The following is a 22,649-nucleotide window of genomic DNA, read 5'->3' as shown; positions in this document are numbered from 1 at the left end:
CCCAAAGTCAAGTCTGACAGGTCACTGTAAATAGAGTTTATTCTCAGACTTTTTCTAAATGTAATGATCCACTTAGACAGACACACAGAGCAGCCAGCTGTCCCCCTCCAGCCCAGTAGGCATCTCCACTGGGGGGCTGTCACATGGGCACAGTGAGGCCTGTTTCTGGAGGGAAGTGTTATGTCCCACCCCCCTCCCACGCAGGTTCTGTTTAGTCAACAAGGCAATAAAGATATGAGGAGATCAAGCCACACAATTGCAAACACTCACATTTCCTCTCCAGTTGAGGAGATGTCAACATCCTGTCAAGTTCAAGTTTTTCCAATTGCTGGAACAGAATCCAAGCTGGGCAGCCCAGACGAGGCACTGACCGGGCACTACATCAGTCTGCTTCAGTTGACCCCTTCCCCTCTTACAAAGATTTCAACCATCTTTAATTACACAGACAGAAAAGTGGGTTGATTAAATAATGAAGTAACGAAGAACATTCTTTCTAGGTTAGACTTTCATAATCTTGGTAAAAAAACAAACAAACTAATATTTGAAGTTTTCCAGAATTTCCATTGATCTTTGGATTCGATTCACATGCTTAATTATGCTTAATTAAGATTTGCAGGACATTAGAGAGATCATGTGTTCTGTGTTCTGTGTTCCTGGACAGTTATGACCAGCCTTCCTGTCTTTGATTCTCCTGATGAGCCTTTCCATCAGAGGATTGGGCAGCAGTCTGTTTTACTTATTATTACTTATTAGATTAATGATCCCTTAGAATTAAATGTAATTTTGGAGTGAGACCCTTTGTGAATCATGGTCTTAATCTAATTGAGATCATGCAGGCTGTGTGCTGGGCAGGTGCACAAAACAAGGCCTTACATAAATGTTTGCCCTCAGAACTAGCAGCTTGACAGACCACAGAAAAATGGAAGAGGATAGCAGGCAGGGGCTTCTGTGTCTGGCTTAGGAGGACTATCGGTCTTACCTGTTTATAGCCCAAATTCTGTCACTGGAATAGTACAGATTTCCTGTAGGAGAGTGGGAAGGTGTTTCTGTGTGTGTGTGTGTGTGACTAAGACTAGGGTATTTTTGGTTCAGGAGATGTCAGGTTAGTTGACATAGTACTTTCATGTGCCTGTCTTGCAGGAAAAAAATAATAATAGATGAATAACTAAACAGATACTCAAGTATATAAACACATAAACAAACAAATGAATTCATATCAGCTCCAGCAAGAGGCAATGTCAAGCTTCCAGATAATGAGGCACTGGCTTGAGGCACATTACTCAGTTTTGTGAGGCACGTGCCATATCAACTAGTGCAGTAGAAATATATTTCAGAACTGAGTCCAAGGCATTTATACCTCATCAACTGCAAATCCTGCTGTTGTAAACCTTAGAAAACTGTATAATGTGGGTCTTGGCTATGTAATGTTTATATTCGCACAAAAAACTAAACAAAGCCATTTGTATTCAAGAAGGGACAAATGCATTTTGTTTTAAAATCCACAGAGAATGACCACATTTTGAGTTAGTATTATTATTTATTTTTTAACACAGCTTAAGGCAAATACAATGTTGATGAACCAGAATGTATGGTTTTGTATTGTCTTGTGTGTGTTTTTATGTATGGTCGCTTGACAAATGTTTGGGCACTTTTTACAAGGACCTAGCTCCCTCAGCAGGCTAATGCAGTTTCTGGGGAAGTGCACTCCTTCAGGGACTGGCAACTTGTCACCGACAGCAGATGTGTAACTTTAGTGCTGCAGCATCAGCGGATGTCCAAAGCGCCCTCTCCTCGGCTGAGTGCGGCACCAAACCAGCAGCCTCTGCGCAGTTAATGTGTAACCGAGGTTAGAGAGTCGTGAGATGAATTAATCCTCAGGGTGAACGAAATTACACTGGAGATCCATGAGAGGGACAGGGGTTAGGTGAAAGTGACCGAAAATGAAATGTTCCCAGTGCCTTAGAAGAATGGATTTAATTTCTCGAAAATATTCTAGCAACTAGGATTGTCGAACATTATTAAACATTTTTAAAAAGTTTGGAAGCATTTTATCAAGGTAAGATTTTTTTACAGATTGATATAGACATATTTGTTACCTTTTGATCAAACGATATAATTGTATAGGCTGCAGATTTAGTTTGTCTTTCCAATATAAATGCGTTTTGCTCAATTTAAATATATATATATATATATATATATATATATATATATATATATATATATATTCTATAACCTATATATTTATTGTCAGTCACACTAGAACTTTGAGCGGTTATATTGTATTAAAATACTTTTTACACATATTTTTGGTAATTCCTTGAAAAAAACAAAAACAAAAAAAACAGTAGTGTTAAAATAATCTGTACGGCTATATTGTTAGTTTTATTGAAATAACAGGTATTTGTTTCTCTTGGTAGGTTTTAATGCTATTTTTTGTTCTTCACGTGTCAATCAGTGAATAGAAAATCGGCACATAAGGTACTGTTGAAAAACCAAGTGAGTTTATTATTATTATTATTAATATTATTATTATTATTATTATTATTATTATACTAATATTAATATTAATAATGTAACGCCGTTTGTAGTTTGTTTGTAGTAATGCTTGTTTTGGTTCCTAGAATATAAAGGCACAGGTTTGTATCTGTACTGTTTATGGATGGATCCATCACTAAAGGCATCCAGACACTTAGTTTGAGCACTCATCTGCAATCTTAACAGGGCAATGCCATCGGTTGATTAGAGTACATGTGTAACAGTGACACATTGATCCGATTAATCATTTGACGCATGTTCACTCCTCATCAATCTTATGTTGTACATTAACTATTAGTAGTTTTGCATGGCGTCACAATAAACTTAGCTGCCTCGTATATTTAGATATTCAATGCCAACGTTTTGATTTTTATTAGCTTAGGTTGAGGTTAGGACTGAAAACTTAAGCTCAAAGTCAGCGGGGTTTTGTGATTGTGTACTTTTTAAAAGCCACCCTTCAGACTTTATCAAAATTCTATCTATCTATCTGCCATTCATATTTTGATATTTCTATATAACTGTATCTATATAATACACCTATCCATACCTTGCACTTGTTGCATCTATCTATCTGTCTAGTCTGCAAGAAGAGCTGTACAGTAAGCATTTAAGATATGAATGCCATTTCAGAGGCAACAGCTCTTCACACAGCACGAGCACACACTGAGTGGAGGAGAGCACTTTGCACATGGACTCCCTTGACTACTGAAAACTTTGTTACACACTCTTCAGTAACCGTGCTAAAGTCAAGATAACAGTGAATTTCATAAAGAAATGAGACCTCCACCCCCTCCACTACAGGCCATCTATCATAGTTCATGTAAGGATGTCAAAGAAAAAATAGTTATTAATGTACACCAAACGATCACGATGGGTCAAATGGCCTCCTCTCGTTTGTAACCTTTCTCAGAGCTCAGAGAGACTGGCGGTGCCACAGGTCCCTAGTGAGTATCTGAAGGGCAGCTCCACCTCCTGCTGTAATGGATTTCCGGCATCATTTTCTGCTGCAATTTCTTAATTCCACTGGCTGCCATTTGCTACTCAGACAATAATAGTGTGCATAGTAAGGTTTACCCTGCAATAGTTGAGGGTTTGTTTTATACCGAGGAATATACACCAAAAGCCCACGTGCGACAGACTAGAATAACAACCCGAATGATTTCTGGTTTTAAGAAAAGTCAAGCAGACACAGGTTAACGGAACTTGACCTCTTTAATGTTGAATAGTGGAAAAGGGATTTGATTAAACTATTCTGAAACCTCATTGAAATTGACAACTCAATTAGCTATTTTAAGGTCAACAATGAGCACCCAAAGATGGACAATAAAAGCTATTTATTTTTTTACTTTTTTACTATGCAAATATGCTATGTAGAGAGAGATATTTCAGGATGGTATTCTGGCATTGATAAGCTACTAGAAAGGAAATTAGCAAAATGGAAAGAAGGGTCTTCACCCAACTGGAACCTTTCTTACGTTCCCCAAAATCCCTCTCATCTCCCATGTGCTGCTGAATGTTGAAACCTATGACAAGCCCTTCAAGTTTGGAAATGTTTTGCATTCTACTAAAGTTTGTTTTAGATTCAATATTTGCTGTCAATATCATACTGCGTGCATTTTGGTGCACCCTTGCAGGGTTTGATTGATGGTCGGCAGTGAAGGTGTCAGTAAATAAGCATCTCTTTGTACAATCTGTGTTCGATCTTTTTTCCAGCATCTTGAGCAGCCAGGCTCAGTTCATTAGCACGCTCCTGCCCCTGCATTTTTCCAGTGCAATTAGTCCCTGTGTGCAGGTCAATGAGACGTAGCCAGGCATGAATCAGGCCATTGCCCAGGTGACGGAGTGGGCTGGCTGCGGGCGGGGTGGGTGAGGAGGTGCGATGTGAGCAGCCTGTTGGAGTGTGAAAGATCACCTTCAGCCTGTGGACAGCACTGGGCCATGGCATGGCGGAGACAGGGGCGTCAGCTTGGCTGTTCAAGTTCAAAACCTACTGTTGTGGCATTCATATGAATGAAATTACTGTGCCTTATAATAATCTATCTATCTATATTTATCTATAATCCCCATAAATACAGGAGGCACAGATATAGCTTTATGTAAACTTTTCCCAGTTGAGAATATACAATGTATACAGTGAAGGAAAAAAGTATTTGATCCCCTGCTGATTTTGTACGTTTGCCCACTGACAAAGAAATGATCAGTCTATAATTTTAATGGTAGGTGTATTTTAACAGTGAGAGACAGAATAACAACACAAAAATCCAGAAAAACGCATTTCAAAAAAGTTATAAATTGATTTGCATGTTAATGAGGGAAATAAGTATTTGACCCCTTCGACTTAGTACTTGGTGGCAAAACCCTTGTTGGCAATCACAGAGGTCAGACGTTTCTTTGCAGATCCTCTCCAAGTCATTAAGGTTTCCAGGCTGACGTTTTGGCAACTTGAACCTTCAGCTCCCTCCACAGATTGTCTATGGGATTAAGGTCTGGAGACTGGCTAGGCCACTCCAGGACCTTAATGTGCTTCTTCTTGAGCCACTCCTTTGTTGCCTTGGCTGTGTGTTTTGGGTCATTGTCATGCTGGAATACCCATCCACGACCCATTTTCAATGCCCTGGCTGAGGGAAGGAGGTTCTCACCCAAGATTTGACGGTACATGGCCCCGTCCATCGTCCCTTTGATGCGGTGCAGTTGTCCTGTCCCCTTAGCAGAAAAACACCCCCAAAGCATAATGTTTCCACCTCCATGTTTGATGGTGGGGATGGTGTTCTTGGGGTCATTCCTCCTCCTCCAAACACGGCGAGTTGAGTTGATGCCAAAGAGCTCGATTTTGGTCTCATCTGACCACAACACTTTCGCCCAGTTCTCCTCTGAATCATTCAGATGTTCATTGGCAAACTTCAGACGGGCCTGTACATGTGCTTTCTTGAGCAGGGGGGCCTTGCGGGCGCTGCAGGATTTCAGTCCTTCACGGCGTAGTGTGTTGCCAATTGTTTTCTTGGTGACTATGGTCCCAGCTGCCTTGAGATCATTAACAAGATCCTCCCGTGTAGTTCTGGGCTGATTCCTCACCGTTCTCATGATCATTGAAACTCCACGAGGTGAGATCTTTCATGGAGCCCCAGACCGAGGGAGACTGACAGTTATTTTGTGTTTTTTTCATTTGCAAATAATCGCACCAACTGTTGTCACCTTCTCACCAAGCTGCTTGGCGATGGTCTTGTAGCCCATTCCAGCCTTGTGTAGGTCTACAATCTTGTCCCTGACATCCTTGGACAGCTCTTTGGTCTTGGCCATGGTGGAGAGTTTGGAATCTGATTGATTGATTGCTTCTGTGGACAGGTGTCTTTTATACAGGTAATGAGCTGAGATTAGGAGCACTCCCTTTAAGAGATGCTCCTAATCTCAGCTCGTTACCTGTATAAAAGACACCTGGGAGCCTGAAATCTTGCTGATTGATAGGGGATCAAATACTTATTTCACTCATTAACATGCAAATCAATTTATAACTTTTTTGAAATGCGTTTTTCTGGATTGTTTTGTTGTTATTCTGTCTCTCACTGTTAAAATACACCTACCATTAAAAGTATAGACTGATCATTTCTTTGTCAGTGGGTAACGTACAAAATCAGCAGGGGATCAAATACTTTTTTCCCTCACTGTATACATATCTATATATCTATATCTATATAACTCAATAGCTATATGATGTTTTCCCTCCAATTGTTTAATTCAAATGATGATTGGATGGTCGTTTTCTAGTGGGTGATGTTTGGCTGTTCCATTAGGTGACCCTACTGATGATGGTCTGGATGTGAGACATGGCCAGTGTGACTTGGCAGAGGGGGTGTGGAGTGGGCATGAGCTGAAGATGCTGCACGGGATCCCCTACAAGATTGACTCATCTTTGGTGGAACTTCAAGAGCAGTATGGACAAGGAAGCCAGTCAGAACAGCCCTGGAGCCAGACCCGTGAGCAGCAATCTCTGCGTTTCCTGAGATCCCTGACACTCCTGCACTGAACTACAATGAGGTTTTATCTGCACTATCTTGTCCTGCTGGGGTCCAGCTGCGTTATCTCCACCTATGGGCCACACCAGAGGGCGCAGAAGAAGGGAGACATCATCCTGGGGGGGCTCTTCCCCATTCACTTCGGAGTCACAGCGAAGGACCAGGACCTAGCAACACGGCCCGAATCCACGGAGTGTGTGAGGTAACAGGCTTCACTCTGCTTACTGGAGTGGGTTTTTGTTGGTGAAATTTCTAGGAATCCTTTGGTCTGTTTACTTGCACATCTTTCTCGATCTGTATCTCTGGCTCCCTCTCACTCTCTCTCACTCCCTCTGGCTCCCTCTGTCTCATCTCTCTTTCTCAATTACACTTTAATCAGTCATTCCAAGAGCACTTCAAACATTGCTTTACCTATAGATGTCTAATGTCTAATGCGGCAATATTAATATGGTGCTATTTTCATTTGCAGGTACAACTTCCGGGGGTTCCGCTGGCTGCAGGCCATGATCTTCGCGATCGAGGAGATCAACAACAGCAGCTCCCTGCTGCCTAACATCACGTTGGGCTACCGTATCTTTGACACCTGCAACACCGTGTCCAAGGCCCTGGAGGCCACGCTCAGCTTCGTGGTGCAGAACAAGATTGACTCACTCAACCTGGACGAGTTCTGCAACTGCTCCGAGCACATCCCCTCCACCATCGCTGTGGTGGGGGCAACCGGCTCGGGTGTGTCCACTGCTGTGGCCAACCTGCTGGGCCTCTTCTACATCCCGCAGGTGAGTAGGTAGTGTAACGGGACTCTTAGTGTACCTGAGCTCATTACAGGTGACATAACCTGTCTGTCAAATCAGTACAGTGATAAGTCTCCCACGTCGGGAGACCTGTTTTTTTGGCACAATGGGTTTATCACTGTACTGTGTGGAGCTGCGGAGGAGAAGTGTCTGTGCGGCGTGGTTTGAATCCTGAGTGGGTAACTCTGACCCTCACCGGCTACAGTGGCATGGCCCTGTCAGAAATAACCATACTTGGGAAAATGCAGCCAGCTTGGCACTCCTCTCGGGCCAATTGACTCATAGGCCCCAGCTCAGAAACTGGCAATTCAACGGAAGTAGTCTCAGCAGTTATAGAGTCAGTGCAAAAGTAAAAGCCATATTTACTTGAAACTTACAGACTTATACTTTGTATCGAGGTACGATGGAGGCACTGAAAGAGGTAACCATTTCCCCATGGTTGCTGTTAGCTTCAGTGACAGATGTGGGATTTCTAACCAGACAACCCCAGAGCAGACCACTCCACAAGCCTCAAGAAAGCTTTGTTCATTGTAATGCATCTGGAATTAATTTCTGATTTGTTGCACTTTCCTGTTAGAGTGGGCACCTTTTAAGGAAATATGCAGGGTCAAAGAAAAAACAGGCAGTTGTTTGTCAATAAAATAAATGAGGGTGATCTATAGTATGTGGAGTTAATGTCATAGAGGATGAAGAAGAGTTTTTATTAATAAAATATGACTTTTTTGTCTGATGTGGTACAAATAGTTTCTTGTTTACAGTAACATAATTTGTGGCATTCAATTCTGTATTCAGGATGAACAATTTCTGAGTCAAATTTAAAGCTCCAGAGGCTTCAGTGGTAAAGTGTGCTGCTTTTCTGCTTCATCCAAAGTACTTAAACTTTAAGTGACTTTCTCCCTGGGTCAAGGTCAGCTACGCCTCCTCAAGCCGCCTGCTCAGCAATAAGAACCAGTACAAGTCATTCATGAGGACCATTCCCTCAGACGAGCACCAGGCCACGGCCATGGCAGAGATCATTGACTTCTTCCAATGGAACTGGGTCATCGCTGTGGCGTCGGATGACTTCTACGGGCGGCCCGCCATTGAGAAGTTTGAGAAGGAGATGGAGGACCGGGACATCTGCATCCACCTGAATGAGCTGATCTCCCAGTACTTTGAGGAGGAGCGCATCCAGCAGCTGGTGGACCGTATCGAGAACTCCTCGGCCAAGGTGATTGCAGTGTTTGCCAGTGGGCCAGACATGGAGCCGCTTATCAAAGAGGTGGTGAGGCGTAACATCACTGACCGCATCTGGTTGGCCAGCGAGGCCTGGGCCAGCTCCTCTCTCATTGCCAAGCCCGAGTTCTTCCATGTGGTGGGTGGCACCATCGGGCTCGCCCTCAGAGCTGGACGAATTCCTGGGTTCAAGAGCTTCTTGCAGCAAGTCCAGCCCAAGATGTCATCGCAAAATGAGTTTGTCAGGGAGTTCTGGGAGGAGACCTTCAACTGCTACCTGGAAGACAGACCGAGACATCTAGTGAGGGGAGGTGCAGCCATGAACTCCAGACGCCCCTGCACTGGAGAGGAGGATATCAACAGCGTAGAGACGCCCTACCTGGACTACACACACTTACGCATCTCCTACAACGTGTATGTTGCCGTCTACTCCATTGCCCACGCGCTGCAGGATATCCTCACCTGCACGCCTGGGAAGGGTCTTTTCACCAATGGCTCCTGTGCTGACATCAAGAAAGTGGAAGCCTGGCAGGTAAGGAGTGCTTTTATAAGGAGTCAATGAGTCTAAACCCACAATTTTTTTAAACCCAACAGAGATGTTTCTGTGTTGAATTGGAGTGTAAAGTGCTGTAAATAACACCTACAATTAAGAACAATAAATGTATGGTTTTCTTTAGGTTCTTAAACAGCTCAGACACTTGAACTTCACAAACAGTATTGGGGAGCAGGTAGATTTTGACGAGAGCGGTGACCTCCTGGGGAACTACACCATTGTGAACTGGCACCGCTCCTCAGAAGATGACTCCATCGTCTTCGAGGAGATCGGTCACTACAATATGCATGTGAAGAAGGGACCTCGGCTCTTCATCGACAAGACTAAGATACTGTGGAATGGATACCATAAAGAAGTAAGCAGCCTTCCATTAGGCCGTGGTGCTTAGGAGTAACACAAATGCCTGTTAATTAAAGTTGAATAACAGGATGTCCCAAGTACATTATTTACAGACATCCACTTTTCTGGTCTACATAAAATCTGATTTTGATTGCTTTGAGGCTTCAATAGTGTTAAAGCCTTATAATACAAGTGCAGTCTTCACATGTCCATCCTGCAGTTGATGTGATGTTTTCTGACGTTCATAGTGAAAGTGTCGCATGCACTCAACAATCCAGCAGTATTATTATTTTCTTTGTTTTTTAACTTTAGTTTCCTTTCCTCATTTAGGTGCCTACCTCTAACTGCAGTGAGGACTGTGAACCAGGGACCAGGAAAGGGATAATCGATGGCATGCCCACGTGTTGCTTTGAGTGTAAAGAGTGCTCTGATGGGGAGTTCAGTGATCACAAAGGTGAGTCAGTGTACAGTCACCGTGGCACTTCTTCAGCTTGTTCTATAACACAAGAATGAAGGGTGTGTTCGTAATACAATGCAAATCCAAATATGTTAAATAAACCCTTGTGTTTCCAATTATTCTTTCTTAATTAAAGTAAATTTCATATATTGTCTAATCTGTATAACACACTTTCACACGTTCTTTTTTTTTCAGATGCAAGTGTTTGCACTAAGTGTCCCAATAACTCATGGTCCAATGAAAACCACACATCCTGCCTTCTGAAAGAAATCGAGTTCCTTTCCTGGATGGAGCCCTTTGGCATTGCTCTTACCCTGTTTGCTGCCCTGGGGATTTTCCTGACCTCCTTTGTTTTGGGAGTGTTTGTGAAGTTCCGAAACACGCCCATAGTGAAGGCCACAAACAGGGAACTCTCCTACCTCCTGCTGTTCTCACTTGTCTGCTGCTTCTCCAGCTCCCTGATGTTCATCGGTGAACCCCAGGACTGGACCTGCCGGCTGCGCCAGCCTGCCTTTGGGATCAGCTTTGTCCTGTGCATTTCCTGCATCCTAGTCAAGACCAACAGGGTGCTGCTAGTCTTTGAAGCCAAGATACCCACCAGCCTTCATCGCAAATGGTGGGGGCTGAACCTTCAGTTCCTCTTGGTGTTCATGTGCACCTTCGTCCAGATCATGATCTGTGTGGTCTGGCTGTACAACGCCCCTCCTGAGAGCTACAGTAACCACGACATGGATGAGATCATCTTCATCACCTGCAACGAGGGCTCCCTCATGGCACTGGGCTTCCTCATTGGCTACACCTGCTTGCTGGCGGCTGTCTGCTTCTTCTTCGCCTTCAAGTCCCGCAAGCTGCCCGAGAACTTCAATGAAGCCAAGTTCATCACCTTCAGCATGCTCATCTTCTTCATCGTCTGGATCTCCTTCATCCCCGCCTATGTAAGCACCTATGGCAAGTTCGTGTCAGCTGTGGAGGTCATTGCCATCCTGGCCTCCAGCTTTGGACTGCTGGCCTGCATCTTCTTCAACAAGGTGTACATAATCCTCTTCAAGCCCTCCCGGAACACTATCGAAGAGGTCCGCTGCAGTACAGCCGCCCATGCCTTCAAGGTGGCTGCCCGGGCAACACTGCGGCGCAGCACTGTCTCACGGAAGAGATCCACCAGTGTGGGTGGCTCCTCCGTCTCTACACCCTCCTCCTCCATCAGCTTCAAAAGCGACGGAGAGGAGGCACCCTCCCCCTCTGGGCGGCAGAGGGGCTGCAAGCAGAAGGTGAGCTTCGGCAGCGGCACGGTCACACTCTCCCTGAGCTTCGAGGAGTCCAGGAAGAACTCGGTGCCCGTGAAGAACAGCAGGGGAAAGAACTCCCTGGAGTGCAAGAACAGCGACGACAGCATGTTGAGGTGCAAGGCCCTGCAACCCCTGCAGAACAGTGAGGCAGGGAGCCAACCCAGCTCCAGGACAGCCAGCAACAACTCCTCGCAGGAGTCCATCAGTGCCAGTAAAAGGGAGGAGGCCCACAACTCTGAAGAAACTGCTTCCTTCCCTTCTGCAAACTCCATCAACTTTGTGGCCAATATGTTCACAGAGAACCCTAGCAACTCTTAATAAAACAAGAAGGCAAGGACTTGTCCCCAGTCCCCAGGGGGTTTTAGGAAAAAAGTGGAATGTTCTGAAAATAGGATGGTTCTGCTGCTAATACTGAGTTTGAATCCTCAGGCCTTCGCATTATTCTGTCTCTGAGCAAGTGTGCATTCTTAGCATCACACTTGTGACTTGAAACTAAATACATTATAGTCTCTGCATCAAACAAGGTTTATCTGGACCCTGTGGAGGACTGCTATACTGTATGATATACCTGTACATGTGTAGGCCTTTTAAGCCTGTTAGCATCCCTGATGCTTAAAACTGCATTCTATTAAACTTAGAGAAAAGTGCTGCAAGCACAGAGTGTTACTGAAAAAGCCACCATCACAACCAGACCAAAAAATAAAAAGTCTCAGTGTAGTTTATAATTCACATGCTTTTAAAGGGATAATAACAATACATAACAATTATACTAATCCTGGTATGTCATATACAGAGCTAAGATGACTGTGATTGATAAATATGCTTTACAATGGCTCCAAAGGCATTCATGTGATTGTACATACTGTATGTTCTTTTTTTGTATTTTGTAATTTAATTTTGCAGATCTGCCAATAATTCGCAAAAAAAAAAAACACAAACTCTTGACCAGATATCACACAGCTTGTCAATATAAAGTCAACCCTCTAGAATTGTAGTGGTGTGTTCAGGAAATTAACATGGATTTCCAATCACCTGTTCTGAACAAATATATGATTCTGGAATTTGAAATGTATTTTGGGGCACAAATCACGTTTTTTGTGTTAAATATACTTCCTTTTTCTCCCACATCAAAAAGGAATTAAGGGAAATATTTAACTTACAGTAATGATAACCAGTACTAATCCTCAGAAGTTTTTCAAACACATCATATGTGTCGTTAGCTCATCAGATGTGGATCTGTGTGTCAAGACCGAGAATTGTATATAAAATATCAGTGCATGTGTAAACTTTTTGACAGTGTATGCATGTAAGGGGATAGAAATTACATCACTGGTGTAAATTATAATCAAGCATATCACTTCATTAACAGTCATGTTTTGGAAGAAACATAGCTGGAGATTATATAAATCCAGACATTCAGACATTTTATGTGGCTTACATTTGTGCAGATGGCTTAGAAGCAGAAAGCTCTGGAAACTGCCATTGAATGAGTTCTGTTGTATTATACTGCAGGTGTTCACACAGGAACACTGTGCTCATTGTTTAACAATGGAAGGTGTTGACATGTAGAATTCTTTTAGACTTCATCTGTGAAGAAACACTGTGAGCCATTTTAACTTTATCTGTGCTTTCATGTCATTGAAGACCCTCCATACTGTTTTCTTGTTCTATAATAATGTAGGATCATTAACCGCAGGGGTTATCCCTGCAACTTTTTTTCTAGTTAGGTGATATTGTAATACAGTATAGGCGCTACATCATTATGTAGAATCAATTATAGAGGCTAATGCACTTGTGTTAATGTTGGGAACCTTGTATAATATGTTGGATGGATGTAAATCTAATGTCATGTAATTGACAAGACAGTTAATACTTATTTAACAGATGCCCTCTTGTCTTCTTTCAATTATAACTTTAACACATTGATGTCAAGTGTATTTCTTTTACAACCAATTAAATAACTTTGTTGGAACAACACACTTGTATTTCTCTACTTAAATTCAGCTCATGACAAGTAATAGTAATACAAATAATAATTAACATATGTATTGAGATCCATGTATATTAAAATCATTTCACACATTTCCACAATGTGTGAAACAGGTGAAAAGACCTATCAGATCAATCTACACTACACATTTATCTATATCTTTCTGACTATTGTAAAATAAGGCTAATAATCCCCATTTTGAAAGTATGGTATTCTCAACTGACAGTATATTCTCTAGTGAGAGGATATGTATTTTAACACACTGTTTCACTGTCTAAAATAACTCATACCTATTTGGAAGAGTTCTTTCCAGTGACCTCATGGTTACGTCATGATTCCTCAAAAAGCTTCTCGCTGACGCCCCCTAGCAGCACAAACCCCATATTTAAATACTTCAAGGTCAGCATGAACCCCCTTAATTGTAGCTTTATTTGCTACTTTTCTCATCCGATTTTGTCATTCATTTTCAATTTCAGGTGCCTTATTGGCATAACTTACAAATTTGCAGTGTTGCAAAAGCATTTATACACTACATTCGTATATGGAAATATAATATTTCACAGGCAATATAAAATATATAAAGGAAAAAATATACAATCAGTCACATTATACACCGATCAGCTATAACATTATGACCACTGACAGGTGAAGTGAATAACACTGATAATCTCGTTATCATGGCACTTGTCAGTGGGTGGGATATATTAGGCAGCAAGTGAACATGTGGGGAGTGAAGGCTGGCCCGTGTGGTCCGATCCAACAGACGAGCTACTGTAGCTCAAATTGCTGAAAAAGTGAATGCTGGTTCTGATAGAAAGGTGTCAGAACACACAGTGCATCGCAGTTTGTTGCGTATGGGGCTGCGTAGCCGCAGACCAGTCAGGGTGCCCATGCTGACCCCTGTCCACTGCCGAAAGCACCTACAATGGGCACGTGAGCATCAGAACTGGACCACGGAGCAATGGAAGAAGGTGGCCTGGTCTGATGAATCACAAGATCAAGGTGTTGACTTGGCCTCCAAATTCCCCAGATCTCAATCCAATCGAGCATCTGTGGGATATGCTGGACAAACAAGTCCGATCCATGGAGGCCCCACCTCACAACTTACAGGACTTAAAGGATCTGCTGCTAAGGTCTTGGTGCCAGATACCACAGCACACCTTCAGAGGTCTAGTGGAGTCCATGCCTCGACGGGTCAGGGCTGTTTTGGTGGCAAAAGGGGGACCTACACAATATTAGGCAGGTGGTCATTATGTTATGGCTGATCGGTGTATTTATCTCACAGATGAGTCCAAATATGTGAGCCTGCAGAAACAATACTGATGTTACAAAGGTAGATTACCACTTACTCTCAGTGAGTGAGAGCGGTGAAATTATTGATAGTTTTAATATAATTTAGTTTTATAAGACATTAATAAAATTACTTACACAGGTATACATGATGGTCGTGTTCGTATAGTGCAGATGTCCGCAGTTCTGCATGGATCTGCGCTGCTCCACCAATGGTAGCGGTGTAATTCTGCAGATCTGCGCAGAACTGCGAAAATCTGCGCTACAAGAACGCGACCAATGACTCCAACACCGATTAAACCAACCGGAGTACGAAGGGGGTGAGCTCCATTCGCCACTCCATTCAACCTTAAGGTTGTAATAATTTTCACGACTTCGTGTGAACTGAAACATCATAATTTATACATTTTATCATTTATAATACAAAATCCAGAATAAACCTATATTTTGAAAAGGTCATTAATGATGGCCGGGTTAGTAATGGTACAGACCAATTGTAGTGTAAGGGCACGTGATCCACGCCACCGGAAGTCCTTGATCAAGTTGGATACCCTATTTGTTTCTTCTTGCTAGATAATTGAGATTACTGTTCTGTTTTTGTCAAATTAAATATTTATTTTTCACTCGTTGTTTGACAGTTGTATTTGGCGTGCAAATCCCGATCGTGGTGGTTTTACAGTGTGTTTACTAAGGTTCACAACAGTCGCTACCATTGCTGCCTCAGCTGGAGCCAGAATGGCGGATGAGGAGGACGACCCTGGTGTAAGTAGCTCGATCAGTTATTATTGTTTTTTTTTTTTATCCCGTTGTGTAAAAGCTATAGCTCAGGGGACATTTTCGCCTCTTTCATGAGAGGGTCATTCGGCCGTGGCCAAACAGGACACATTAGTGCGGTGACATTTGTGTTGCTGGGCTGCCACTGCAGTGTATTGAAATAAAGCGTATCATCTCCTTTTGTATCTGCAGCTACAACAACAACTGAACACTGAAGGTTTTAAGACAGGATCTCAAAAAATAAAATGACGTGTATATATACACATCACTATCACTATATTGATCTACTGCTGGATGCAGGCCTCGACAATATGTTTCCTTTTGCTTTGCTTTGCTTTGCTTGGCATTGCATTTTCACTCTTGATTTCTTCCACAAACTCTTCATCTGCAATCTGTTTTGTTTTTTTGTCCTAAGTTAGACATAACTTTTCACTTCAAATACAGTGCATCCAGAAAGTATTCACAGCTCTTCACTTTTGTCAAAGGCACCTTAGAATTTCTGCAGCAGAGGGGAAGACCATTGTTTGCTTTGATGTAACTAGACTACTGAAAATCCTGTCTGAAATACACCTAGAAAAATCCATCAGCATTTTCACCAGAAATGTTAGAAGGATTTGTAGTTTTTCTGTATTTTACAGGTAGATATACCTAGAATTTTATTAAACACAATAGAGGGTTTAAGAACAAAATGAAACGGTTTAATCATGTCAGCCTACAAGCTCTTAGACTAACCCTTTATTTGCCGACTTTAAACCAAATCACAGGTATACAGTGCATCCGGAAAGTATTCACAGCGCTTCACTTTTTCCACATTTTGTTATGTTACAGCCTTATTCCAAAATTGATTAAATTCATTATTTTCCTCAAAATTCTACAAACAAACCCCATAATGACAACGTGAAAGAAGTTTGTTTGAAATCTTTGCAAATGTATTAAAAATAAAAAACAAAAATAGCACATAAGTATTCACAGCCTTTGCCAGGACACTCAAAATTGAGCTCAGGTGCATCCTGTTTCCACTGATCATCCTTGAAATGTTTCTACAACTTGATTGGAGTCCACCTGTGGTAAATTCAGTTGATTGGACATGATTTGGAAAGGCACACACCTGTCTATATAAGGTCCCACAGTTAACAGGGCATGTCAGAGCACAAACCAAGCCATGAAGTCCAAGGAATTGTCTGTAGACCTCCGAGACAGGATTGTTTCGAGGCACAGATCTGAGCAAGGGTACAGAAAAAATTCTGCAGCATTGAAGGTCCCAATGAGCACAGTGGCCTGCATCATCCGTAAATGGAATACATTTGGAACCACCAGGACTCTTCCTCTGACAGAGCTCCAGCATGTCTCTGTGGAGAGAGGAGAACCTTCCAGAAGAACAACCATCTCTGCAGCACTCCACCAATCAGGCCTGTATGGTAGAGTGGCCAGACGGAAGCCACTCCTCAGTAAAAGGCACGTGACAGCCCGCCTGGAGTTTGCCAAAAGGCACCTGAAGGACTCTCAGACCATGAGAAACAAAGATTGAACTCTTTGCCCTGAATGGCAAGCGTCATGTCTGGAGGAAACCAGGCACCGCTCATCACCTGGCCAATACCATCCCTACAGTGAAGCATGGTGGTGGCAGCATCATGCTGCGCAGATGTTTTTCAGCGGCAGGAACTGGGAGACTATTCAGGATCGAGGGAAAGATGAATGCAGCAATGTACAGAGACATCCTTGATGAAAACCTGCTCCAGAGCGCTCTGGACCTCAGACTGGGGCGAAGGTTCATCTTCCAACAGGACAATGACCCTAAGCACACAGCCAAGATAACAAAGGAGTGGCTACAGGACAACTCTGTGAATGTCCTTGAGTGGCCCAGCCAGAGCCCAGACTTGAACCCGATTTGAACATCTCTGGAGAGATCTGAAAGTGTAATATATGCATATCTATTCATGTGTTTTTCAGTTTGAAGAAGACGTTGAAGAAGGTGGGAACGGAGCAGAGGGTGGTCATGGGAAAAGAAAGCGTCTCTTCTCCAAAGAACGTGAGTCATTTTGTCCCTAGTTCTTCTTGGAAATCACAACCCTAAGAATACATGTCCTTTGCAGACATTCTCAATTGGGATGTCAAGTAGTGATGCATTATTTAATGTCTTTTTTTTTAAGTCTGGGGCCTTTGACTGTTGTTGGTTTTTATGTCTTTATTGTGGTTAAATGATAACCAGATAAACCATATTTTTTTCTTCTCAAATTTTATAAGTTTCCATGCCTTGTTGTGGTTTTGACTTCACGTGAAATGTGCAGTTACGTTGTTGTACTTCACTAATAAAATCCCCTTCTATAATTTCCTGACTGTACACCATACATTATAACATAACACCACACCTGATGCCTATGGTTCTGTCCTTTTTTTGCTTAGTGTGAGTTTAAGTTTTCTGCTGCTGCTGATTTATCTCCTTGATTATTGTCACTCCTCCCACCCCATTCTCACAGTGCGCTGCATGATGTATGGCTTTGGCGATGACCAGAACCCTTACACAGAGTCTGTGGATATTTTGGAAGACCTTGTGATAGAGTTCATCACGGAAATGGTATGTTTTCCAAACACTTACTTTATTTTCACACTTCAGTTGCATGACCTTTTGAATAAAACCATTCATAACCAGTTCATAACATTTTCTAAAATATAGTTGTATTCCACCATACTAGCATGATTTTCTGTGTCAATTGCCTTTAATGGGGTGAGTAAGATGAAGCATTAAAATGTTTAAAATCTTGTCAAATGTATATGTCCTGTACATCGCCTTTAATTGTGATTTGCAATTAATTATTCTGCTGTTGAGAGCTCAAACACTTGCATGTCACCACCTTGTAGGACTCACAGGTTTTAAAAGCTACTGCCTCATGTATGCAAGCCATGAACAAGGACTGGTTAATTCATGCTTCACACTTGTTTGACACTGTTTGCAAAGACCTTAAATCATATTTAATTAAAATGGTGTACATTTAGTATGGCATATGTTTTTCTGCTTTGGCTGTGTAATTGTAAAGGAGCCTGTAATTGGTAAACCCTGAAACGGATCAGTCCTCCATGCAGTGATTTTAATATCTTATTGCATGTATATCTCGCCATAGCAGTGAGTATTAAACTGGATTTGTAATGTAAGAAGTTTCCAGGTTAAATGATTTGTTCTGTATTCGATCCACAGACACACAAAGCCATGTCGATTGGGCGGCAGGGGCGTGTCCAAGTAGAAGACATTGTTTTTCTCATCAGAAAGGATCCCAGGAAGTTTGCTAGGGTCAAGGATCTGCTGACCATGAATGAGGAACTGAAAAGAGCCCGCAAGGCTTTCGACGAGGCCAACTATGGATCCTAGTTATAGATCTTGTCAGATCTTGCATGGGACATTGGGACTATTTAGATTTTTCTTTATATTGGATGTTTCTGTTTTATTGTATATTTAAAACAATAACTAACTGTGACAGTGTGTAATATCTTTTTTATTAGTATTTTTTAATTAAAATCTGCTGAGATGACCATCTTTTTCGATTTTGTTTGTTTTCATTACAATGGGAAGGTGTCATTCACCTTTGATATGCAGGATTCGGTGAGTGGGATGACATACGTTAATTAATGTATTTTTGACTGAGAGAGCTATATTTGCTGGTTCTGACAGTGTCGTCAGTCATAACACTTTACGCGGTTATGCACTCTGTAATGTCAGAGGATGATTACACAGACATCTTGCCATGATATATACATGTAAGTAAAACATTAAAAACAAATTGGGTAGATTTACAAGCTTTTTGAAAAATGTCAAAATCCCCTAGCGCTTCAGGTGTCAATGCGTTTCCTGCCGCCACTGTCTTAGTGATATAAAGAAAGAGAGCTCTTTATGTCCTGAAGTTTTCTAGAACCACCAGCTGTGCTGAAGGATTCTTGTTGACTAATCAACCACAGTGGTGAGTTTCAACAATACCTACTATGATATCTTCAGACCTTCTAAGACCACCTGATGTATAGCTGCTGTACTTACATCACTGATATAGTTCTGAGGTTTACATTTTTAAATGGTGCATATAATTGTGACTTAATTATTGGTCTTTTAAAACAAAAAATAAATTGCAGACAGAATTGTGCTTCCTAGGACTTTTTGTTAGTCCCTTTTAGTTTAGTCTATTCGCTGGAAGAGTTTGGGGAAACATGCTGATGAACTTCTTTCATCTTCCTATTCTTTGTATATTTGAATAACACTATGTAACACAATTTTTGTTCCTGTCATAAAAAATGACTACAAAAGATTTAGATGTATTTACAGTATAATCGTTAATCTAGAAAAACTACTCGCTTCTAAATCTTTTGTAGTAATTTTTTATTACTTTAGTATAAATACATGTTAATTTGGATTCATATGTTTTTTTTCTGACTTTATGTGAACGAAAAGACAAATTCACCCGTGTTCTCGTTACAAATAGGTAAATTTCAAAATATCAATGTCCTGCTCACAAAAGCAAAGTTTGTGGTGAGTAATAGCCATTTTCTATACTTTTGAGGCATAAGCAATTGGCAAATAACAATTACTACCCAGGAACAAAAAATAAAAAATAAATTAAAAAATGTTACACGGTGTAATTGTTGTGGTTTAGAGGGCTGCTATCTCCTTCATGCCTATGGTGCATTTATATCCAGTTGTTTGTCTGGAGTGGGGGGTGGATTACAAATGTTAAGATACTCCCATTGTAGTGAAAGTCTACCTGGACACAGTAAAGCAAAATTTCAATTAATGATGTAGCTGCTTGTGTTTTTTGAGAAGCATAATCAATTTGTTGTTACATAAGGCAATTAATTTTTTTTGCCAATGTACTTTTGTCAAAGGCACCTTAGAATTTCTGCAGCAGAGGGGAAGACCATTGTTTGCTTTGATGTAACTAGACTACTGAAAATCCTGTCTGAAATGCACCTAGAAAAATCCATCAGCATTTTCACCAGAAATGTTAGAAGGATTTGTAGTTTTTCTGTATTTTACAGGTAGATATACCTAGAATTTATTAAACACAATAGAGGGTTTAAGAACAAAATGAAACGGTTTAATCATGTCAGCCTACAAGCTCTTAGACTAACCCTTTATTTGCCGACTTTAAACCAAATCACAGGTATACAGTGCATCCGGAGAGTATTCACAGCGCTTCACTTTTTCCACATTTTGTTATTTTACAGCCTTATTCCAAAATGGATTAAATTCATTATTTTCCTCAAAATTCTACAAACAATACCCCATAATGACAATGTGAAAAAGTTTGTTTGAAATCTTTGCAAATGTATTAAAAATAAAAAACATGACGCTCAAAATTGAGCTCAGGTGCATCCTGTTTCAACTGATCATCCTTGAGATGTTTCTACAACTTGATTGGAGTCCACCTGTGGTAAATTCAGTTGATTGGACATGATTTGGAAAGGCACACACCTGTCTATATAAGGTCCCACAGTTAACAGCATTGAAGGTCCCAATGAGCACAATGGCCTCCATCATCCGTAAATGGAAGAAGTTTGGAACCACCAGGACTCTTCTTAGAGCTGGCCGCCGGCCAAACTGAGCGATCGGGGGCAAAGGGCCTTAGTCAGGGAGGTGACCAAGAACTTGATGGTCACTCTGACAGAGCTCCAGCATGTCTCTGTGGAGAGAGGAGAACCTTCCAGAAGAACAACCATCTCTGCAGCACTCCACCAATCAGGCCTGTATGGTAGAGTGGCCAGACGGAAGCCACTCCTCAGTAAAAGGCACGTGACAGCCCACCTGGAGTTTGCCAAAAGGCACCTGAAGGACTCTCAGACCATGAGAAACAAAGATTGAACTCTTTGCCCTGAATGGCAAGCATCATGTCTGGAGGAAACCAGGCACCGCTCATCACCTGGCCAATACCATCCCTACAGTGAAGCATGGTGGTGGCAGCATCATGCTGCGCAGATGTTTTTCTGTGGCAGGAACTGGGAGACTAGTCAGGATCGAGGGAAAGATGAATGCAGCAATGTACAGAGACATCCTTGATGAAAACCTGCTCCAGAGCGCTCTGGACCTCAGACTGGGGCGAAGGTTCATCTTCCAACAGGACAATGACCCTAAGCACACAGCCAAGATAACAAAGGAGTGGCTACAGGACAACTCTGTGAATGTCCTTGAGTGGCCCAGCCAGAGCCCAGACTTGAACCCGATTTGAACATCTCTGGAGAGATCTGAAAATGGCTGTGCACTGACGCTCCCCATCCAACCTGATGGAGCTTGAGAGGTCCTGCAAAGAAGAATGGGAGAAACTGCCCAAAAATAGGTGTGCCAAGCTTGTAGCATCATACTCAAAAAGACTTGAGGCTGTAATTGGTGCCAAAGGTGCTTCAACAAAGTATTGAGCAAAGGCTGTGAATACTTATGTACATGTGCTTTTTTTGTTTTTTATTTTTAATACATTTGCAAAGATTTCAAACAAACTTCTTTCACGTTGTCATTATGGGGTTTGTTTGTAGAATTTTGAGGAAAATAATGAATTTAATCCATTTTGGAATAAGGCTGTAACATAACAAAATGTGGAAAAAGTGAAGCGCTGTGAATACTTTCCGGATGCACTGTACATAGTAAAACTGAGTTGTACATTTCAAAGCTGTAACTGTGTAGTTTTGTTTGATCTTTATCCATCTATATACTATATATATTTACATAGGATCTCTCTGCTTTGGAAGATAGCCCTTTTCTAAGAGAAGAAACTAACAATGGAGCCGTGGAGCAGTGAGGGTAGAGCCTGTGCCTGGGTCCGCTCCTGGAAGTGTGAGCTGATCGACTGTTTCCAAAACGACCCCAGCTACATCCTGCAGAAGAGCCACTCCAGGGACCTGCTCACAACCCAGCAGTACCGGTGCATCAAGAGCCTGCCCTCCCCGGGGCATAGGGTGACAGAGCTGCTGGACGCTGTGCTGAGCCGAGGAGAACCCAGCTGCCGGGAGTTCTGCAACGCTCTGTGGGAAGTGCGGGACACCTACCCCTGGCTCAGCGGCCTCCTGCTGCAGCTCCCCGGGACAGGAGGTACAGGAGTCTTGTCTTTTTTTGTTTGCCTATCTATTTGTCTTATCTACTAGTTTACTTATCCTTATCAAAAACAAACTGATTTCAACCTTACTTGAAATCAGAGATATTGAGCTGTGTATGACAAGGGGGGGTATCCAGGGTCCATTCATCTTGACCGCTCCCAATCCCATCCACTTATCTTCAGTCAGTAACCCCAGGTCCTGTATTTTAGAAGTAATAGCAATAAGTAATAGAATTTCTGATTTCATTTTTCATTTTTCATATGCATCAATGTACGTCAATTAATTTCATGTAATATATTTATTCTCAGCTCCTAAGGCAGAATTCACTTCAACGTTGCAATCTGCCT

At 41.9% G+C, this 22,649-nt stretch overlaps 2 protein-coding genes across 3 annotated transcripts; both read left to right on the top strand.

The window, feature by feature from the left end:
* The first annotated feature begins 6,327 nt into the window (after positions 1 to 6,327).
* On the top strand, positions 6,328 to 13,118 carry casr (calcium-sensing receptor). Of its 2 annotated transcripts, XM_066699149.1 has the most exons (6): positions 6,328 to 6,747; positions 7,015 to 7,321; positions 8,244 to 9,083; positions 9,229 to 9,459; positions 9,774 to 9,897; positions 10,096 to 13,118. In XM_066699149.1, exons 1-6 carry the CDS (start codon positions 6,563 to 6,565, stop codon positions 11,502 to 11,504), a joined length of 3,096 nt encoding a protein of 1,031 aa, XP_066555246.1. In that variant the 5' UTR covers positions 6,328 to 6,562; the 3' UTR covers positions 11,505 to 13,118. The 2 variants fall into 2 exon arrangements, with proteins under 2 accessions (XP_066555246.1, XP_066555245.1); XM_066699148.1 differs by lacking the exon at positions 6,328 to 6,747 and having other exon boundaries at positions 7,022 to 7,321.
* Positions 13,119 to 14,969: 1,851 nt separating this feature from the next.
* On the top strand, positions 14,970 to 18,765 carry taf13 (TATA-box binding protein associated factor 13). Its single transcript, XM_066699147.1, has 4 exons — positions 14,970 to 15,228; positions 17,191 to 17,269; positions 17,718 to 17,815; positions 18,434 to 18,765. The coding sequence occupies exons 1-4, from the start codon at positions 15,202 to 15,204 to the stop codon at positions 18,602 to 18,604; spliced, it is 375 nt and encodes a 124-aa protein (XP_066555244.1). The 5' UTR covers positions 14,970 to 15,201; the 3' UTR covers positions 18,605 to 18,765.
* Positions 18,766 to 22,649: the final 3,884 nt, after the last annotated feature.

This window comes from Amia ocellicauda, chromosome 3 (genome assembly GCF_036373705.1).
Source record: "Amia ocellicauda isolate fAmiCal2 chromosome 3, fAmiCal2.hap1, whole genome shotgun sequence".
NCBI lineage: Eukaryota > Metazoa > Chordata > Actinopteri > Amiiformes > Amiidae > Amia > Amia ocellicauda.
This window is presented reverse-complemented; position numbering and strand designations above follow the sequence as displayed.